Genomic DNA, 19,413 nt, shown 5'->3' with positions numbered 1-19,413 from the left:
CCTTTTGCTAGATTTCCAGCCATAATCTGGCCCCTGCCTGCCTCTCTTCCAACTCCCACATGACATTTCTCCTCACTTGGCTCCAGCCACACAAGTCTTCTCTCTTTCCCTCAGACATGCCAACTTTAATCTCACCGTAAAGTTTCTGTAGTTCTGTCTAGAACATTCTTCATCTAGATTTTCAAATGATTAACCCTTTCTCATCATTCAAGTTTCATTTCATGTATTATTTCCTAAGAGATGCCTTCCCTGCTCACATTAAAGAAGCCCCCAACCATAGCCACCCCCTGTTGCACCATCTGGTCCTATTTCCTTCTGATACTTATCCTTAGCTGAAATTATCTTATTTACTTGTTGACATTTTATACACCCTGAGAAGTGCCATAGTAGTCAAGGTTTTCATCTCTTTTGTTCATGCCTGCATCTCCAATATCTAAAATGGTGTCAGGCACACAGTAGGGCTCAATAAATATTTGATGAGAGAATGAACACAAAGTGATTTGGGGGATCCTGATTGTATCATACTCATTTACCCTCTTTTCACAGGTCTGAGGAAGAGCAAAACTTTGACCAGATGTAATCCCAACATCCAAATTATGCTCTGGGTTCTGCAGACTGAGGATCAGGCTTCACTCCTGGCTCTGCTACCGATTTCCTCATGTAACCTCAGTTCTGAGAGATAATTTGGTGCAACAGAAACAAAATGAGCTTTGGAATTTGTTACTTACCAGCTATGTGACTTTGAGCAAATTACTTAAGCTCTCTAAGCTTTTAGTTCCCTCATTTGTCAAAGGAAGATAATATTATTGATCCCCACAGGGTTGTTGTAAGGACACTAGGGATTGTAAGCACTTACTGAATGTTATTTCTCTTTCTTTCATCATTTCTGAATTCACATTGCCCCATTCATAAAATAGAATTAGGTATATTTTTCAAGAGAAGTGGGAAAATACAGATCTTTATATATGAACTATCTCAATTTTTAAATATTGGGACTTAAAATTTGTAAAAGACCTCTCAGGCTTTTTTTGAAGTTTACTTTTAAACCTGAGGGCCAAAATACTTCTGTGGATTGGATCTGGTCTGTGTGCTATAAATTTCCACCTAGGCTACTGGGCTGTCAGAGATGCTATGACAACACTTACTGTGAAACTTAGGTAAATCATTTTACCTCCTTGAACTTCAGTTAGCTCATCTGTGAAATGGACCCACCTTTGTGAGGAGATCAGGGGTGTAAAAGGCTTAGCATAACGATGGCGCCCAAGAGGCGCACCACACAATAAATGGCAGCGATAACTTGGGTGCCTGTTGGTAAGTATGTACTAAAGGGGCAAGCTATCCCAGAGACCACTGCCCGAAGGCAATGCCGGGAAAGCAGAAAAGATGGAAGAAGAGGCAAAAAGAGGGAAGGAAAGAGGTAAGGAGGCAACAGGGTCCGCCCTCCAGGCGGGGCGCCAGCGAGAGGCCCAGGCAGGGGCGGGAGCGCACGTGGCCTATTTCGGGCGGAGCAGACGCGCTTGGCCGCCACGGAGACCTCCGAGCTGGCCACAGGAAACGAGCCTTGAAGGTAGGTCACAACTGGACTGTGAGGACGTTGAACAGCGAGTAGGCCGGCCTGGGGTCTTTGGGAGTTATGGAATAGCGGAAGGCGCTGGGTGTGGGCTTGCCACCCTCCCAGGGCAGTTTGGGCCGGACGCCTGGGTCCTCTGACCCCTCCCCCTCGGGGGCGGAGTTATGTGTTCTGAACCAATGGCCAGTCGCCTCTGATGCCCCGCCCACGCCCCGCCCCCGGAGTCGCAGCGTCGCAGAGTGCCCAACCGCCCGGCGCCCTGGCCTGGGGCAGCGCGAGCGCCCGAACCTGCGGCTGGTGAGTGCGCACCCCCCAGGGTCTCCGCCCCGATCCCGCCTCCAGCCCGTGCCCTAGAGCTCCGGGCCGCTGACCCAGGCTCCTGGGAGTGACTCAGCGCGGGGAGGGTGGCGTCTCACCGGGGCTGGAGATTCGAAGTGTTCAGGGCCTTGAATGCCAGGATGAGTAGCGTGAACGAGTCTTTCGAGCTGGTCCCGGGACAAGGCTGGGGCCTAGGGCCGGGCTGGGATACAGGAAAGAGGGTCAGACACAGATCTGGGCATGGGAGGAGAAGCCACGGCTGCATCGCCTTGTGTGGGCCAGAGCCATGGTCGAGGGGGCGGGTCCTGAGCTGACTCAGCTCCCTGCCCCAGGACACCAAGATGCCCGGTGAACAGCAGACGGAGGAGGAGGAGGAGGAAGAGATGCAAGAGGAGATGGTGCTGCTGGTGAAGGGTGAGGAGGAAGAGGGTGAAGAGAAGTATGAAGTGGTGAAACTCAAGATCCCTATGGACAACAAGGAGGTACGTGTCCCACACCACGGGGGTCCCATCGGCCCTAAATCTGGTTCAGGTCCAACCTCCCTCAGTCAGAAGCCAGGGATCCTGCCCCTACTTTCCCAGGACTCTCAGGCTTAGAATCTGAGTTGGCCACCCATCCTTCTGTCCCATTGTCCATGCTGCCACAATACAGATGTCACGCCTACTGTGCCAGGCTCTGTGCTGGGTGCTGGGGAGTAAATGCCCTCCTCGGTTTCTCGTGGAGCTTGATGTGTAGCAGGGTTAGACTGACAAGGGTGTGGAAGGTTTAAAGAGGGGAGTTTTAAGGAGATCAAAGTATGAGATTTCCCCTTTCAGGACCCTAGCTGCCACTAGGTATATTTCTGTTTCCCAGAACTCTACAAGACTCCCATCCCCAGCCAGAGCAGCCCTTGTGTCCATATGCAGGGTTTCTGGGCCCGGGTTCCCTGATTTCTTCCTGCACAGGGGCCAGTTCCCAGGAAAAGAAAGTTCTGCTGCCCCCTAGTGGGTGTGGTGGACCCTAGGGGGAGGGGGCTAGCTTCTGTGGCCTCCTCTTCCAGTCAAAATAACTATTTAGGGAATTCCCTGGCGGTTCAGTGGTTAGGACTCCGCGCTTTCACTGCCTTGGCTCGTTTAGTTCTGTTTTTCTCAGGCCTCCTTGGCCCATCCTCCTAGCTCAGCCTGCCTCTTCCGGCCCTGTGAATCCCCTGGTCTCCTTTGGCCTGTAAGTTAAGAACTTAAGACTCCAGAGTTTAGGGTGGACTTTCAACTCCATCACTTACTTACCAGCTGTGTGACCTTTGGCAAGTTTAACCTCTTTGTGCCTCAGTTTCCTTATTGGTAAAAGTGAAATCATAATAGCACCTACTTCTTGGGATTGGAAGGATTAAATGAGTTAATACTTGTAAAGAGTTAGAACTGTGTCTGGCACACAATAAACATTCTGTACATATTTGTTGCTATTATTATTCATTCTTCCTCCTAAAGTTCAGGACGTTGGGCGAGGTCATCCTTCTGGAGATGTTTCAACTCATTTTTATCAAGGCCTCAATAAGGCTGAATCCTGGGGCTGGATGTGAACAGGGAAACCAACATGGAGGCCTAGACTGAGGATTGAAGGCAAATAACTCAAGGCAGTAGGAAAGGTTTCAGAGAAATAACTTTGACATGGGCCTTGTAAACTTAGTGGGAATATGGCAAATAGAGGAGGAGGAAGGGCATTCCAGGATGAGGAAACAGCAAGTGCTCAGAAAAGATAAGGCCAGAGAAACAGATGGACCAGACTGTTTGCATATAGTCAGCCTATAGATTTGTACCTACTGTGTTAGGTTATGCAGTGCCGTGAGAAGCTTCAAATCAGAGAAGAGGTATGATCACATTTCCTTTTTAGAATCGTTGGTTGTTATGGGGAGACCAGGTCAGGTAAGGCTGATAGCCTGCTCTAAGGTAGTGGCAGCAGTGGAGGGAAGATGGAAAGAAGGAGATATTTGGGAACATTGATTGGAGTGGCTGGAGCTAAGGATGGGAAGGGTGGAGGTAGGCATGGCTAGTCATGAAAGGGAGGTAGGGCTACACTCTGAATGGTGTTACTTAGTGGTTAAAAGCGTCGGTTCAAATCCTAACAACCACATTTACCAGCTTTGCCTGAACAGCTTTCTCATCTATAAAATGAGATAATGAAAGTAAAATCCTTGAAATCCAGTCTAAATATCACGTGGGTGACTGGATTTGGAGGAGAGTAGAAATGAGTTACACACACATCCCACAAAGATTTAGCACTGTGCCCACAAAATAGCTCATCAACTTGCTGTGTGGTCTCCTTGAGTCTGGGTTCATTATGAAATAGTGGTCTCCAAAGCTCAGTGTCCACATTCTATGAGTCTCAGCTTTCACCCAGTCCCATGGCCAGTCATTGTCCAGGACAGGCCCTAATTATGCTGCACGCAGGGATCAGTCTCTTACCCCCTTATCAAAATCCAAACTATCTTAATGAATAGAAAGATTTTTTTCCCAGAGGGTTCTATGTACATCCAGTTCTGTCTTTCCTTGCTTAAGATCGAACCTTGAGCGGTTTTGTTTCCCTAAGCTCCCACGCCTGGCATTCCAAGCTCTTCATCCTTCAACCTCATGGCTTCATCTCTAGTCAGTCAGCATCCTTCCCATGCTTCAGTTTCAAGTACACCTGACCTCGAAGACTTTGCCCATGTGGTCTTTTGGCCTGTAAAATGCTCTTTACTTTTCCCATCTGCTTTCTCTGGGAGTAGTGCGCCTCTCTTCTAGATCAGCTTTCATTTTTAACATGCATACATTCCACTTGGGGATCTTGCTAAAGTGAAGATTCTGATTCAGTAGGTTTGGAGTGGGATTTGAGATTCTGTATTTCTAACAAGTTGCCAGTGACGCTGCTGGTCTGTGGACCACCCTTCTTGTAGCAATGAATGAGGGAGGTCAGGATTGTATTTTATACTCTGTACTCCAAAGAAGGGAGATTCGGATAGCTAAAAGAATCCAGGGAGGGAGACAAGCTGTGGAGGTGACCTCAAGCTTGTCAGTGAGATAGGATTGCATCATGGCTGAGAGAAAAGGCATTTTGGACAATGACAGCCTTCCAGTGTAAACCCTGGCCCTGCTGATGGATCAGCTGTAGGGCCTTGATAGTCACTTACTTCTGAGTCTTCTATCCTTATTTTAAAATGGAGCTAATACAATCTAACCCAAAGGGTTGGGAGAATTTAAAACAAGAACATGGGTGAAAAGTATTTATTGCAGTTCCTGGCACATAGTGAGTGCTTAGTAAATGGTAGTTATTTATTAATTAGAAAAGTAATGGTTGAAGAAGAAACTGGAACGTTTGCTCTTTTTTTAAACTTAAGCAGAAAGACAAAAATCACTAACTTTAAATACTTGGATTATCATATTATTATACTACATTATCCCCCTAGTGCTCTCATGTTGAGTGCAGACACCCATTATTCTAATTTTAAAATCTGACAGTTGTAGAATTGAAAAGACATGTAAGTCTGGTATTGCCAAACTTCATTCACGTGTCTATTACTCACCTGTTGTGCTCATTTATTTAGTTGCCTTCTTCAAATAGATTCACGTTGTTTTGATAAATAAACTTACCTTCATCTGAACAATAATGCTGATAAAACTGGGATTCATGTGATCTGTTGTTTTTCTAATAATCATGAAGATAAATACATTATGATCAAACTAAGATAAAAGTAAGCCTACATAATACTTAGAAGCCTCTTGCATTCTGTGATGTGCATACTTCAAGTCTGGAAATACTTGATGTTACCTAGCCTACCTTGCCCTCCTTGGTTCAGTGAGGCAGGGGGAGGGAGGGACTTGCCTGGGGTCTTAATGAGCTAGACTCAACCCCTCTTACCAAGATTCTTCCTGGAGCACCCAAGGCCTCTCCTCCTGGAGTTGGAGATTCCAAGGGTACTTGTGTGAAGAATTTCTTTTTCCCAAATTAGTAAATCCAGGGTTAACAAAGTCCTCAGACTGGTCAGTCACCTAAAAGAAGGATGCCAAAGAAAAAAATGGGCCAGAAAAATATAGATATAATGAGAAAAATTATTTCCACGATATAAACCCCTTGGTTGTTAAAACCAGGGCAAGACTGGAAAGTGTGACCTTGAATTCAGACTGTGCCAAATTGCTGTGGGGAGTTTCTCAATTTAAAGTATCAAGTTGTATTTTAACCTTGAATCCCTCTTGGAGAGTGCCAGGCACTTGGAATCCAGCCGCTGGCACATCTTGGCACTCTGAGTGCAGGGAAGCAGTGTAGCCTACGGCTGAAGGATGAGAACTCTAAAAGTCAGTCCTGACTCTCATGGGCTATATCAATTTAATCTCTCTCAGCTAAGTCTTCTCAGTTACCAAAAGATAATGCCTGATCCTGGGGGTAGAGGTGGGGGAGAGGGGTGACAAGAAGATTTAATACAATAATGTACATAACAACACTGTCAAATCTTATACTCTAATGTTGTTATCACTAATATCATTATATAACTGTTGTAGCCAGGGTTGCTTTGGTTGGTGACTAATTTTTCAAACTGCTTCGTTTCCACATTTCTGAAAAAGTGAAAGTGAAAGTCGCTCAGTCATGTCTGACTCTCTACGACCCCTTGGACTACATACAGTCCATGGAATTCTCCAGGCCAGAATACTGAAGTGGGTAGCCTTTCCCTTCTCCAGGGGATCTTCCCAACCCAGCGATTGAACCCAGGTCTCCCACATGGCAGGCAGTTTCTTGACCAGCTGAGCCACAAGGGAAGCCCCACATTTCTGAGGTGGTTACCAAAAAGCTGCTGTCTTTTTTAAATTAATTAATTGATTATTTTGGCTGTGCCAGGTCTTAGTTGTGGGATGTAGGATCTAGTTCCCTGACTAGGGATTGAACCTGGGCCCCCTGCATTGGGAGCATGGAGGCTTAGCCACTGGACCACCAGGGGAGTCCCAAAAAGCTAGTCTTTAACAAAGGATCTTGAAGGCCCTGAAGCTGCTCTCCTTACAGCTTCAGAAAAAGGCCTTACTACTCCCTAGTTGTCACCTCTCTTAAGCTGTTTCTTTATCTATAAAAGAATAATGATAATTACTTGGTAAAGAAGGAATATGGGGAGACAGAAGCTAATGCTTTATCCTTAATACATGCCTGTTTTTTCACTTGGTCATGAATTAATATTCTATTTGCTTAGTCCATGAAAGTGAAGTCTCTCAGTCGTGCCCGACTCTTTGTGACCCCATGGACTGTAGCCTACCAGGCTCCTCTGTCCATGGGATTTTCCAGGCAAGAGTACTGGAGTGAGCTGCCATTTCCTTCTCCAGGGGATCTTCCCAACCCAGGGATTGAACCTGGGTCTTCCACATTGCAGACAGGCACTTTACCATCTGAGCCACCAGGGAAGCCCTGCTTAGTCCATAGCAAAGATTCAACATCACTTTTGCTAGGATGAGCCTTCTCTTTTCTACCAAGGAAGCAGTGTATCCTCAGTACTCCTCTTTACTGTTAGTACAAACTGTTTTCCCTTCATCTGCCTCTTATAAAGCATTTATTTTTTCTGATTTTATCTCTAGAGACCCAGACCTCATGAAACTGACTTATTCTCAAATTCTTTTCATTTCAGGCCTCAGGGTATTTGGGTTTCACCCTTGCCGCCTTTTGTGCAGCTTAAAAAAATGATAGGTGCTTGCTCTTAAAAGTTTATTAAAGAGCCTGAACTTGATTGTAGCCTGGCTCTAAGACACCATGCTCTCCTGGGTCTCTGACCTCACTGGCTGCTCAGTCTCCTTTGCTGGCTGCTTTGCATCTTGCCTCCCAGTTCTCTCTAGTCCCTGGGTGAACTCATCCAGTCTCAAGGCTTTAAAAATCCCCTGCAGGCTGATGTCTTCCCAATTTACATCTCCAGCCTGGGCCTCTCTCCTGAGCTCCAGATGTGTCCAGGACAACTGCGGATAGGATCAGAAACAGATCACAGGTACCAACTCGTTGTTCCCCCACAACCCTCCACCCCCCACAACCATTCTGTAGATGATAATTCCGCCTTTGCAGTTGCTAAGCTCAAAGTCCTTGGAGTCGTCTTGACGCCTCTCTTTCTTTATATCTCATGTCTAATCTATCATTAGGTTGGCTGTCTCCAATTGCAGAATATATCCAGAAGCAGACCACTTACCACTTTCACTTTCCATCTCTGTCGCCTGGGTCCAAGCCATTGTCTTCTCTGGCCTGCAGTACAGGGGCCTCCTCGGTGGGTTTCTGCCCCTTCTCCTCCTCTATTCTGTGGAACCTTTTAAATATGAGTCTTATCTGTACCTCATTGCTCAGAACCTTCCGACATCTCTAGTAGTTCCTCATCAGATTCTCATTCAAGGCTCTATGCTAAGATAACGCCCTAAGGACCACTCCATGGATTCCTCCTCCCCTCCTGTGTTCTGCCCTAGGCACTTTTTCTTGCCATTCCTGGAACAGAAAAACTCCTGCCTCGGGGCCTTGGTTTCCCCTCTGGAACCTGCTCTTTCACCTCCTTTAGGTAAAGGCTCATGACATCAGTGAGGTTTCTTAACCCTGTTTAAATTTGCACCATCCCCCCGTACCAGCACCCCTTTCAGCCATTCTTCCTGAAATTATGACTTCAAAAAATTTTTAATGCTGAATCCTCAGTTCCTAGAACAGAGTCTGGCACATTACGCGCTCAATAAATTTTGGTTGAATTAATAAAGAATAGCTGGAACGACACCAGGCATTGTGATATGTGCGTTAATTATCTCATTAGACGCGCACAACCGTCCTGAGAGGTGCACCCCTTGATTTTAACTACTTTACAAACGAGGGACGGAGAGGCTGCAGCTGGTGGAGCCCCAGGTCTCCGGCTCCTGGGTCTCTCCGTCAGGGCTGACCTGTCCCCCTCTCCCCGCAGGTCTCGAGCGAGGCGCCAGCGCCGTCGGCAGACCCGGCACGTCCACACGCGTGCCGGGACTGCGGCCGCGCCTTTGCACGCCGCTCCACACTGGCCAAGCACGTCCGCATACACACGGGCGAGCGGCCCTTTGCGTGCACGGAGTGCGGCCGGCGCTTCTCGCAGAAGTCGGCGCTGACCAAACACAGCCGCACCCACACGGGCGAACGGCCTTACGAGTGCCCGGAGTGCGACAAGCGCTTCTCGGCCGCCTCGAACCTGCGGCAGCACCGGCGGCGCCACACGGGGGAGAAGCCGTACGCATGCGCACAATGCGGCCGCCGCTTCGCGCAGAGCTCCAACTACGCACAGCATCTGCGCGTGCACACGGGCGAGAAGCCGTACGCGTGCCCGGACTGCGGACGCGCCTTCGGCGGCAGTTCATGCCTGGCGCGCCACCGCCGCACGCACACGGGCGAGCGGCCGTACGCCTGCGCCGACTGTGGCACGCGCTTCGCCCAGAGCTCGGCGCTGGCCAAGCACCGGCGCGTGCACACGGGCGAGAAGCCGCACCGCTGCCCTGTGTGCGGCCGCGGCTTCGGCCACCGCTCCAACCTGGCGGAGCATGCGCGCACGCACACTGGCGAGCGGCCCTATCCCTGCTCCGAGTGCGGCCGGCGCTTCCGCCTCAGCTCGCACTTCATCCGCCATCGTCGCGCGCATATGCGGCGCCGTCTCTATATCTGCGCCGGCTGCGGCCGGGACTTCAAGCTACCAGCTGGAGCCACTGCCACCGAGCGCTGCCCAGATTGTGAGGGCAGCTGAGCCGCCGTTTCTTTTCTCCGCGGGGTGCGAGCCTCCAGGTGGGGAGGGGCACTCTGGGATCTCAACCTGGGGCTGTGTTAATCTGGACAACTCCCCGCCCCACCACCAGCGTCTTGAATAGGATGGGACTGGCAGGCCTGGCTGTCCTGGAACTGGGAGACAAGATTCCCCTACTGGGATCCCTGGAAACGTGCCCACTTCCCCCTCAATACATCCCCTCCGCCCATGTTAGAGTGAATAAAGTATTATATCCTTACCCCACCCGTGCCTGTGTTTGAGGTGGGTGGGGAGAGGCGGAAAGTTGGGGGGGCCTCCCTAGGCTTAGGTGAATCGGCATGGATTCAAGTGGGGCTATTAGCCCCAAAGGGTTCCAGGAACTGGGTTTGTGGGTGTGGAGTCATTCTACACTTGCTCCTTGGTTATGTCTTCATGAACTCAGATCTAGAAGGGTTCATAAATTTGTCACATTTGTAATCAATGGGCACTGCATTTCGCGGAACTTTGGTGAGCGGGCATAAACCTCATGCAACTCAGTGTAGCAAACAGAAGCAATAGTGGCAACTTTGTGTGCAGGTGTATGCTCACTCATGTCCAGGCCCCTCTGGCCGTGTAATTTTCCAGGAAGAGTACTGGAGCAGGTTGCTATTTCCTTCAGAATTTTCCCAACCCAGAAATTGAACTCATGTCTCTTGACTTTCCTGCATTGGCAGGCAGATTCTTTACCATTGCACCACCTGAGTTTAAAGGCCTTTAGTGCTAGCTCATTCTCATCGTCAAAGCATTCCAAAGTTAGGTAACTCATCTTACCTCTATTTCTGCAGATAATCAGGTACTGACAGCGTCAGTAGTCCCTTGGGGGACTGACAGCAGTCCCTTGTCATTGGGACAATGATGGTGGAGCTGTTGGATAGAAGAGGTCCTCAGTGCTATCTTGGAGTTTAGAGAAGCTCTTCCCAGAGGTGACATTTTTTTTTAGCTGTGCCCTGCAGGGTTCTTAGTTCCCTGACCAGGGATGGAACCTGCACCCCTTTGCACTGGAAGCGTGGAGTCTTAACCACTGGACTGCCAGGGAAGTTACCTCAGAGGTGATATTTAAGCTGATCTTAAGGTCAAGAGAGTTGGGGTTGGGGAAGTATGGCGAGAGCCCCTGAAGCTGCATAGCAGACTTGTTAGAGCTTACAGACATCCTGGGGGTGGAATGTAGGGACAAAAAGCAAGGAGGTTGGCAGGAGACAGACCACTAAGGATATTGAAAGCCAGGTGAATGGTTCGGAGGCCACAAAGAAGCCTTGAGGGATTAGAGGGGAGGCAGGAATCTGACATAGAACTAGAATTCATAGGAGTTAAAAGTGGACCTGGGACATGGGAGAGTTGGGGCTGATTTCACTTCTTAGCTTGGGGGACTGCAGGCAGTGTCACTGAAATGGGGCCACAGGATGAGGCGCAGGACGGGAGTTGAGGTGGCAGCCACTGTTGCAGCCCAGTCTGGACACACTGAGTGTGAAATAATGGAGGCGTCAGGGAGGTGACAGAAGTAACAGCTCAGGGGTGTCAGGTCTGGAAGGTATGGCACCACATCCAGAAGAGGGTACTCGAGAACTTGAATCTGTGAAGGAACAGCCAGAGGTAGAAAGAAAACCGAAAGTGTCTGGGACATCTAGAGGAAAGTGTTTCACAGGACATTAGCTGTCAGATGCTGCTCTGGCGACCACTGTGTGTGTGTGAATTCAGGGAAAGCGAAGAGAACAGTTTCCGTTGAGGTGTGTGCATGCTCAGTCCTGTTGTGTCTGACTCTTTATGAGCCCATGGACTGTAGCCCGCCAGGCTCCTGTCTGTGGAATTCTCCGGGCAAGAATACTGGAGTGGATTGCCATTTCCTCCTCCACAGGATCTTCCTGACCCAGGGATTGAACGCAGGCCTCCTGTATCACAGATGGATTTTTTACCCCTGAGCCAACAGGGAAGCCCCCCAGGGGAGGGGTGGGGCTGAAAGCCAACCTTGAGTGGGTTAGGGCAGAAATGAGGAAGCAGAGTGGGTGGCTTGGCTATGAAAAGCATGATGGAAATAGCTGGAGTTTTGTCGGTTTTGCCTTATCAATAGGGAAGAGGCTCGAATAGGCTTTATGGGCTGGTGGGAAGGGCTAATGGAAAGGAATAGACCTTGATTATATAGAGGAGAGAAGATAATTGATCAAGGAGACAGGATGAAATAAGAGATCAATAAGATAAAGCTCTTGCTATCACTGTTAGGAAGAGGAAAGGAAGGTTTGGGAACTTAAAGCAGTTCCAATCTGATGGATTCTCTTACCAGGGAAGTAAGAGAGGTTACTGGTTAAGAGGGAGTGAGGTCATTATTAAGAGGACTGAGGCCAGTAAAGTGGAAGGCTTCATTTCACTGATGTGGAAATAGGGTGAAGGAGGCAGGCCACAGCTATCTCCAAAGGAAGTGATGTGCCTGAGGTCACACAACGTGTGAATCATAACGTTCCCAACACTATCTTTAGGTATAGAAGTGGAACAAACTGGCCTTGGGAAGGAAGGCCGCAGAGGGGATGGGGAATGTTAGGCGTTCCAAGGTCCAAAAGAAAAGAACCCTTGTTCTGCTCCACACCAGACAGACCCGACCCTGATCTGTGCTGGGGGCCAAGGGAGAGGGGCAGAGGGCTCTTACAGCTCTGGGGTCTGATGGACAAGACTGGGGCCTGGGACTCAGCCCTAGGCCCAGGCTGGCCTTAACATGATATTTCCTGCCCTGGGCCCCTGAAAGTTTTGAGTTGAAAGAGCAAACTGATAACGACAACTGCAAAGTTAACAACTACCTACTATGCACCAGACACTGTCCTAAACACTCTACTTTTTTTTTTTTTTTGACCGTGTGGCACGTGGGATCTTAGTTCCACGACCAGGGATCAAACCCAGGCCCCCTGCATTGAAGTGGGGGGTCTTAACCACTGCACCACCTGGGAAGTCCAGCACTCTATTTATAATATAATAGCTTACTTAAACCTTACAACCCTATTAAGTAGATACCATTATTTTCATTTTAGATGAGGAAATGGAGGTACAGAAAGATAAAAATATAATGAACATCGTGTTGCATGCTAAGTTGCTTCAGTCGTGTCCAACTCTTTGCAACCCTATGGACTGTAGCCCACCAGGCTCCTCTGTCCATGGGATTCTCCAGACAAGAATACTGGAGTGGGTTGCCATGCCCTCCTCCAGGGGATCTTCCCCACCCAGGGATCAAACCTGTGTATCTTGTGTCTCTTGCATTGGGAGGCGGGTTCTTTATCACTAACACCACCTGAGAAGCTCCATAATGAACATCATCTAGTACCAAAGATGGCATCTGAGCTCAGATAGCCTGGCTCCAGAATCTGGGCTCCTATCCAACACTACATAAAGCCTCTGATCTTATTTAGAGAAGGGGAAGGGACTTACATGAGATCAGACAGGGAACTTTCTAGAAATCAGATCTCTCTGCTCTGCAGGTGGGAGGTACAATAGAAAAACATGGGAGTTGGGCTCGCAGGCATTGCGGGTGCCCCTCTCCAGTGTGGACTGAGACAGAGCCTCCCCGGCTGCCCCAGGAAGAGTCTAGAAGCTGATAACCGAAAGTTTTATTGAGGGAGAAAAAAACAGGAGGCTATCTTCTGGAGGTTCTGGGCCCTTAGACCTCAAGAAGTGTAGCCCCCAAGTCCGTGATCTCTTAGGAAAGAACTAGAATGAGATACCTTGGCCAGGCACCCTCTGCTCCTCAGAGGCCATGCTGAGCTGCAGGTTCTGTGCCCATGTTTCTAGGTTGAGACCTGACCTGTGGACTCAGAGGCAGGGTCTGTAGGCCCCATGGCCTGGTTTTCAGAGGTGGCCCCATGGGGCAAGTCTGTATACTTGCAGGCAGAGCCACGGGATAGATGCGCTGGGTAGCGTCGCCGGTTGGTGTCCATCTTGGAGAGCACTGCTTGGGGCAGGTCTACACGGCAGCGGGCTGCCAATGCTACCAGGTAGATGAGGACATCACTGAGCTCCTCTTGAAGGGCTGCTCGTTCCCTGGGGGACCAGGCTTGGGGCCCAGGCTCCTCATCAGGCTTCCACTGACTGGGGACAGAACACACAAGACAGGCACACACACATAGATGCTAGCTAGGACAGTGGGATCCACCTCTCTCAGGAGCAGCCCAGACCTTGAAGCAGTGAACTCCCACCTCCTGGTAAGTTTCTTCCAGGACAAGTCAACCCATCTGGGCCCTGGACTCCTTATGGTGGGGAAGAGACCTCATCAGATGATTCACCCAGACCTTTGTGTCCCTACCTAAGCCAAGGAGAGGACAATTCACTTATTGGGACCCAGTCCTACTTGCCAACCCCCAGTCACTTCTACCCCAGACTAAACCTTAGACCTGGACCACTGCAAAAGTCTGCTAACTCATCTTTTCTTCTTACCCTACCATCTTTTAAAAGAATAAATCACATTTCATCCCTCCCCTGCTTAAAACTCCCCCAACTGGACTTCTCTGGTGGTCCAGTGGTTAAGAATCTGCCTGCCAATGCAGGGGACACGGGTTCGATCCCTGGTCCGGGAAGATTCCACATGCCATAGGGGCAGCTAAGCCCATGTGCCACAACTGTGAGCCCATGCACTGCTCGAGCGCCCTAGAGTCCATGCTCTGCAACAAGAGAAACCACTACACCTAGAGAGTAGACCCTACTCACTGCAACTAGAGAAAACTCACATGCAGCAACAAAGACCCAGCATAGCCAAAAGTAAAAATGACAACTCCTCCAACTGTTCTTGGAATAAAATCCAACCTCCTACCTCACCCTCCAGGTTCTGCATGAAATGACTCCTGTCTTTGCCAATGTCATTGTCCACCACACTCCCTCTGACCTGCCCCCCCACACCCTTAAAGCCATTCATTCTGGCCTCTTCTGTCTTGCAAACAGGCCAAACTGTCACAGGGCCTTTGCACTTACTGCTCCCTCAACCTTGAATGCTCTACCCCACCCATGCTTCCCATCAGGTCTCAGCTCAAATGTTACCTCCTTAGAACAGCCTTCTCCCTCTGTTACCTTCTTTCTCAACACCTCGTGTTATTTGCTTCCTAGAACTTGTCACAATTCCATATCTTTTAAAGTTAGTTCACTTATTTATTGTCAGTCTCTTTGCACTGTGAGTGTATCCATCTTGTTCAAGACCATATCTTGATTCTAGATGACCTAGCACCCAGACAGTGCTCATGCACCTGTAATGAATGAATGAATGGATTGCCCTCCCACACATCTGTGCTGTCATTTCTCCATGCCCCTGAGACTACCCTGGTTTAGTCCTCACCACATTTTGCCTCATCTACACCAGTCTCCTCACTGATTTCCCCTGACACAATTCTCCTAGGGGATCAAATCCACTCTGCAGGTATAGTGATCTTTCTACCACTCAAATCGGGTCAGGTGTTCTGTCCAGAACTCCATTACTTCCCAGCCGAATCTTACCATTCTGTGTTCCTATCCTACCCCTCTCCTCTGCAGCCACAAGAGATACATGTATCAAGTACTTATTGTGTGTTGGGTACTTGAGACACACCAGAGAACAAGACAGATACAAAACCCTTGCCCTTTGTCAAGAAGCTTACACTAAAGGAATCCTACCTTGTCGCTGAATTCCTACATTCTCACTGAATTTAACTCGCCCTTTTCCATCTCACTACCTTTGCAAATGTGGTTCCCCCTCTCTGGAATGCCTTCTATAGAAGATCAGCCTTTCTACCCCAGAGGCAGAGGTAAAGGAAGGTTGCCACCACCCCTTCTCAGACCTGGATCTACCTTGCTGTTTTTACACCTTTCTCTCCCAGGAGACTGGGAGCCCCTACAGGGCAGCAGACCCATAAGTCATCTCTCTGAATGCCCAGCAACCAGGTACAGAAGAGCTTAGCAGTGAGGAGCGGAAACTGGATCCATGGATATTTGATGGTCAAATGAATCCTCCCCTCCCCTCCTCAACACAGACTCTTCCAAAGAGCCTGTCATCTACTCACAAGAGCTCTGCCAGCTCCCCCACTTCCCCCACCAAGGCCAGGAGGAGGTTTCGAGGCTGATGGAACTGCTCCCAGTCTCGTTCAGCAGCGAACTCAGCATGGAGGCGGCGGCTGGAATGGGAAAAAGAGGTGGAAGTCCAGGTCCAAGGTTAGAGGATGGGGGAGGAGATGCAGGGCCCTGGCAGGTACTCAGTGAGATGCAATGGGGGCATGCGAGTCAGAGGGGATTCTGCAACTAATTCTTTAGATGGCCTAAACAGGTCATCTCTTTTTTAAAGGATGTGGTTTTCTCATCTGTAAAATGGGTGCATCCTTACACAGACCCTAAACTATCGAAATCTAATAATACCCTCATTTTCATTATTCCACTTCCTGTTGCTGCTTCTACAGTTTTCCTCCACCTGGAATAACCCTGTCTCTGCATATCTAAATCCTATTGATTTTACGGAATGCAGCCCCAGGACACTTCCCCCAAGAAGCCCTCTTGGATTTCCTCCAGAAAGAAATGTCTTCGACGTCTCAACACTGCATTTGCTCCCATCCTACCTCCCGCTCCTGGAGGACAGAGGCAGGGCAGAAGCATCACCGTACTCCGGCATGTCCCCTGCCTCAGATGTGTATAGTTAAGCCCATTTTGCAGAGGAGAAGGTTAGAAGTTCCCCTGGGGTCAGCCCCCAGAACTAGAACCTGAGCACAGCTGCTAGCCTTTCTTTCCGAACACGTGGAGGGACCCTACCCGAAAGGAGGGAGTAGGGGCGATCTACCCAGCTCAGGCTGGGAAAGGACGGCTTACATGTCCTCCAGCGTTGGTTCCGAGCTGAAGCTGAAGGGGCCGGTAGCGGTAGTGCTCTCTCCTCTGGCACCTCCACGAATCTCTTCATTCGCGGACATGCCGCCCACCGAGCTGCTGCGGGGACCGTCAGGGAGAACCAGCAGCCAAGCTCGGAGCCCCCGCCTCCAGAGCCCCTGACCAATCACAGGTGTTTGTGATTGCTTCACAGGGGCGGAGCCAAAGGAAAGACCAGTTACTCTTGTGGAGTTAGCTAAATCCCTCCCCTTACCCGGACTGGACCAACCTGAGAGGACTTCAAGCGGGTGTTCTTTGGCTCTCGCCCCTGAATTCTTGAGTCTTGACCGAAAACCTTAAAGATATAGGTACCAGATTCGACCAGGGGAAGAGACAAAGGGCAGAGAGCGGAGAGCGCAGGCGCGTCATTTCCCTTTGGGGCGCCAGATGGCCCCAAAGCGAAATGACAGAGCGGGGAGCCTCGTGGCGAACCCCAGAAACGAATGGTTTAAAGGAGAGAAGAGAGTTTATTAAAACGATACAGGAATGTCTCCAGGATAAAACTGAGCCTGAGGAATGAACTGGAACTAGGGTTGTTCAGTCGCTCAGTCGTGACCGACTCTGCGACCCCGTAGACTGCAGCATGCCAGGCTTCCCTGTCCTTCACTGCCTCTCGGAGTTTGCTCAAACTCGTGTCTTTTGAGGAATTCTCTGTAACCTAAAAGGTAAACAATCTGCCTGTAATGCCAGAGACCAGGGTTCGATCCTTGGATCTGGAAGATCCTCTGGAGAAAGGAATGGCAATCCACTCCAGTATTCTTGCCTGGAGAATCCCATGGACAGAGAAGCCTGGTTGGCTGCAGTCTGTGGGGTCGCAAAGAGTCGGACACGGCTGAGCCACTAAAACACACACACACACACACACACACACATGTCCATTGAGTCGATGATGCCATGCAACCATCTCATCCTCTAGGGGAACTAGGGAAGCTGTTTCAATTTTACATATTTAATCCTCACAGCTATTCATTCAGTCCTCAAATCAGCCCTCTGAGGTAGTTAATATTATAGTCATCATCTCCATTTTACAGACACAGAAACTGAGGGACTGAGTAATTTAACTCTACAGCTAGTTAAGTGGTAGCCAGGTTACAAATTTAAGCAGTTTGGCTTCAGAATCTGGGTTAACTCCTACACTGCTGCTACTGCTGCTGCTGCTAAGTCGCTTCAGTCGTGTCCGACTCTGTGCGACTCCATAGACGGCAGCCCACCAGGCTCCCCCGTCCCTGGGATTCTCCAGGCAAGAACACCGGAGTGGGTATATTGTCTCAAATGGTGATAAGTACTATGGTAGATAGTAAGATAGAAAGGACCTGAATCCTTGATAACATTGCTGAGCCGCTTATTTTAAAACAGGTTACAGAGATGCCCTGATTTAAGACTCTGGTTATATAAGATAATAAACCCCTTTATTGGTCAAACCACTTTTAGGGTTTTGTTTTTGCTACTTGTCTTTGAGAAACTGACATTTAACCTGAGTAATTATTAATAAATCAAGGGAAATAGGGGACTTCCCTGGTGGTCCAGTGGCTAAGAATATGCACACCCAATGCAGGGGGCCAGGTTCAGTCCCTGGTCAGGAAACTAGATCCCACATGCTGCAATTAAATATCCCAAATGCCTCAATTAAATCTCCCAAATGCTGCAATGACGATCAAAGATCCTGCATGTTGCAACTAAGACCTGGCATAGCTAAATACATATTAAAAAAAAAAATTAAAGAAAAATCAAGGGGAATAGAGTACCAGGTAGAGAGGACACCAGTGGTTAAAGTAGGGAAGGCTTGGCATGTTCTAAATGCAAAAAGAGTTCCAGTGTGGCAGTAATGCAGTGAACAAACAAGGGGGAGAATGGCGGGATGTGGTGTTGGAGAAGTAAAAAGAGATGAGATCAGATCAATCAACCATTGATTTTATTTCATATTTTATTTTATTTTAGATTTTAAGTATGTGGGAACCTTTTGAAGGATTTTAGGCAGGGGAGCCATATGATCATATTTTGTATTTCTGAACCCTCTTACTACTATGTTAAGAATGAACTGGAGGAGGGACTTGCCTGGTGGTGCCTTGGATAAGAAGATAAGGTGGCATTCATCTGCCAATGCAGGAGACATGAGGTCGATCCCTGATCCAGGAAGATTCCACATGTCAGGTAACAGCTAAGCCAGTGCTATGACTGCTGAGCCTGTGCTGCAACTGTTGAAGCCCACATGGCCTAGACCCCATGCCCCACAACAAGAGAAGCCACTGCAGTGAGAAGCTCTCATATGGCAACTAGGGAGTAGCCCCCACTCACCACAACTAGAGAAAGCCCTCACAAAGATTCAGTGCGGCCAAAAATAAATAAACAAATAGTTTCAAAGAGAATGAACCAGAGGAGGGCAAGAGTAAGAAGCAGGAAGATGCATTACTGCAGTTTTCTAGCAAGAGATGTTGATGAATTGGCCTGGGCTGATGGCAGGTGAAGATGAAAAAAAAATAGATGCATATCTTGGAGATAGACCTGTAGGTTTTCTTGGTTTTGAACTAGTGAGATGGGAGAAAGGGTAGAATCAAGCATGGCTTGCAGGTTTTGAGTGTTGAGCAGCTTGGTGGATGCATGGTGACTAATACTGGGATAAGGAAGATGAGATGCGGGATTGAACACAAGAGGCATCAGAAGTGAGGTTTAGGACAAAGCAAGTGAAGACCCACATCAAGTTGGCAGGTGGATTTATGAGCCTAAGGGTTAGAGGCAAGATGAGGGCTGAAAATTCAGATTTGGTAGTCTCTGTCTTTTAAACACTAAAGTTTGGGAATTCGAGAATAACTAGAATCTAGGTAGCCAAGACTAAGATTTGGGGTACTCTGACATTTAGCAGTTGAGCAGAAGAGAGGAAGAGGCTTCCCTGGTGGCTCATTGGTAAAGAATCTGCTTGCCAACGTGAGAGAGAGGA

At 48.8% G+C, this 19,413-nt stretch overlaps 2 protein-coding genes across 2 annotated transcripts; one reads left to right on the top strand and one right to left on the bottom strand.

The window, feature by feature from the left end:
- Positions 1-1,801: 1,801 nt before the first annotated feature.
- ZNF771 (zinc finger protein 771) lies at positions 1,802-9,808 on the top strand. Its single transcript, XM_068968214.1, has 3 exons — positions 1,802-1,867; positions 2,221-2,370; positions 8,796-9,808. Exons 2-3 carry the CDS (start codon positions 2,230-2,232, stop codon positions 9,597-9,599), a joined length of 945 nt encoding a protein of 314 aa, XP_068824315.1. The 5' UTR covers positions 1,802-1,867; positions 2,221-2,229; the 3' UTR covers positions 9,600-9,808.
- Positions 9,809-13,330: 3,522 nt separating this feature from the next.
- Positions 13,331-16,542, bottom strand: DCTPP1 (dCTP pyrophosphatase 1). Its single transcript, XM_068969450.1, has 3 exons — positions 16,425-16,542; positions 15,632-15,742; positions 13,331-13,697 (listed from the first exon to the last, which is right to left on the bottom strand). Exons 1-3 carry the CDS (start codon positions 16,520-16,522, stop codon positions 13,397-13,399), a joined length of 510 nt encoding a protein of 169 aa, XP_068825551.1. The 5' UTR covers positions 16,523-16,542; the 3' UTR covers positions 13,331-13,396.
- Positions 16,543-19,413: the final 2,871 nt, after the last annotated feature.

Source organism: Capricornis sumatraensis, chromosome 3 (assembly GCF_032405125.1).
Source record: "Capricornis sumatraensis isolate serow.1 chromosome 3, serow.2, whole genome shotgun sequence".
NCBI lineage: Eukaryota > Metazoa > Chordata > Mammalia > Artiodactyla > Bovidae > Capricornis > Capricornis sumatraensis.
The sequence above is the reverse complement of the archived record's forward strand: the minus strand, read 5'-3'. Positions and strand labels throughout refer to the sequence as shown.

Bases quoted from the DNA above. Each gene is read 5' to 3' on its own strand.
- ZNF771 (XM_068968214.1), top strand. From the start codon at position 2,230: ATGCCCGGTGAACAGCAGACGGAGGAGGAGGAGGAGGAAGAGATGCAA. The intron at 2,371-8,795 runs GTACGTGTCCCA...CTCTCCCCGCAG, and splicing joins TCCCTATGGACAACAAGGAG to GTCTCGAGCGAGGCGCCAGC.
- DCTPP1 (XM_068969450.1), bottom strand. From the start codon at position 16,522: ATGTCCGCGAATGAAGAGATTCGTGGAGGTGCCAGAGGAGAGAGCACT. The intron at 15,743-16,424 runs GTAAGCCGTCCT...TTCCCATTCCAG, and splicing joins GAACCAACGCTGGAGGACAT to CCGCCGCCTCCATGCTGAGT. The intron at 13,698-15,631 runs GTGAGTAGATGA...TTCTGTCCCCAG, and splicing joins GGGGAGCTGGCAGAGCTCTT to TCAGTGGAAGCCTGATGAGG.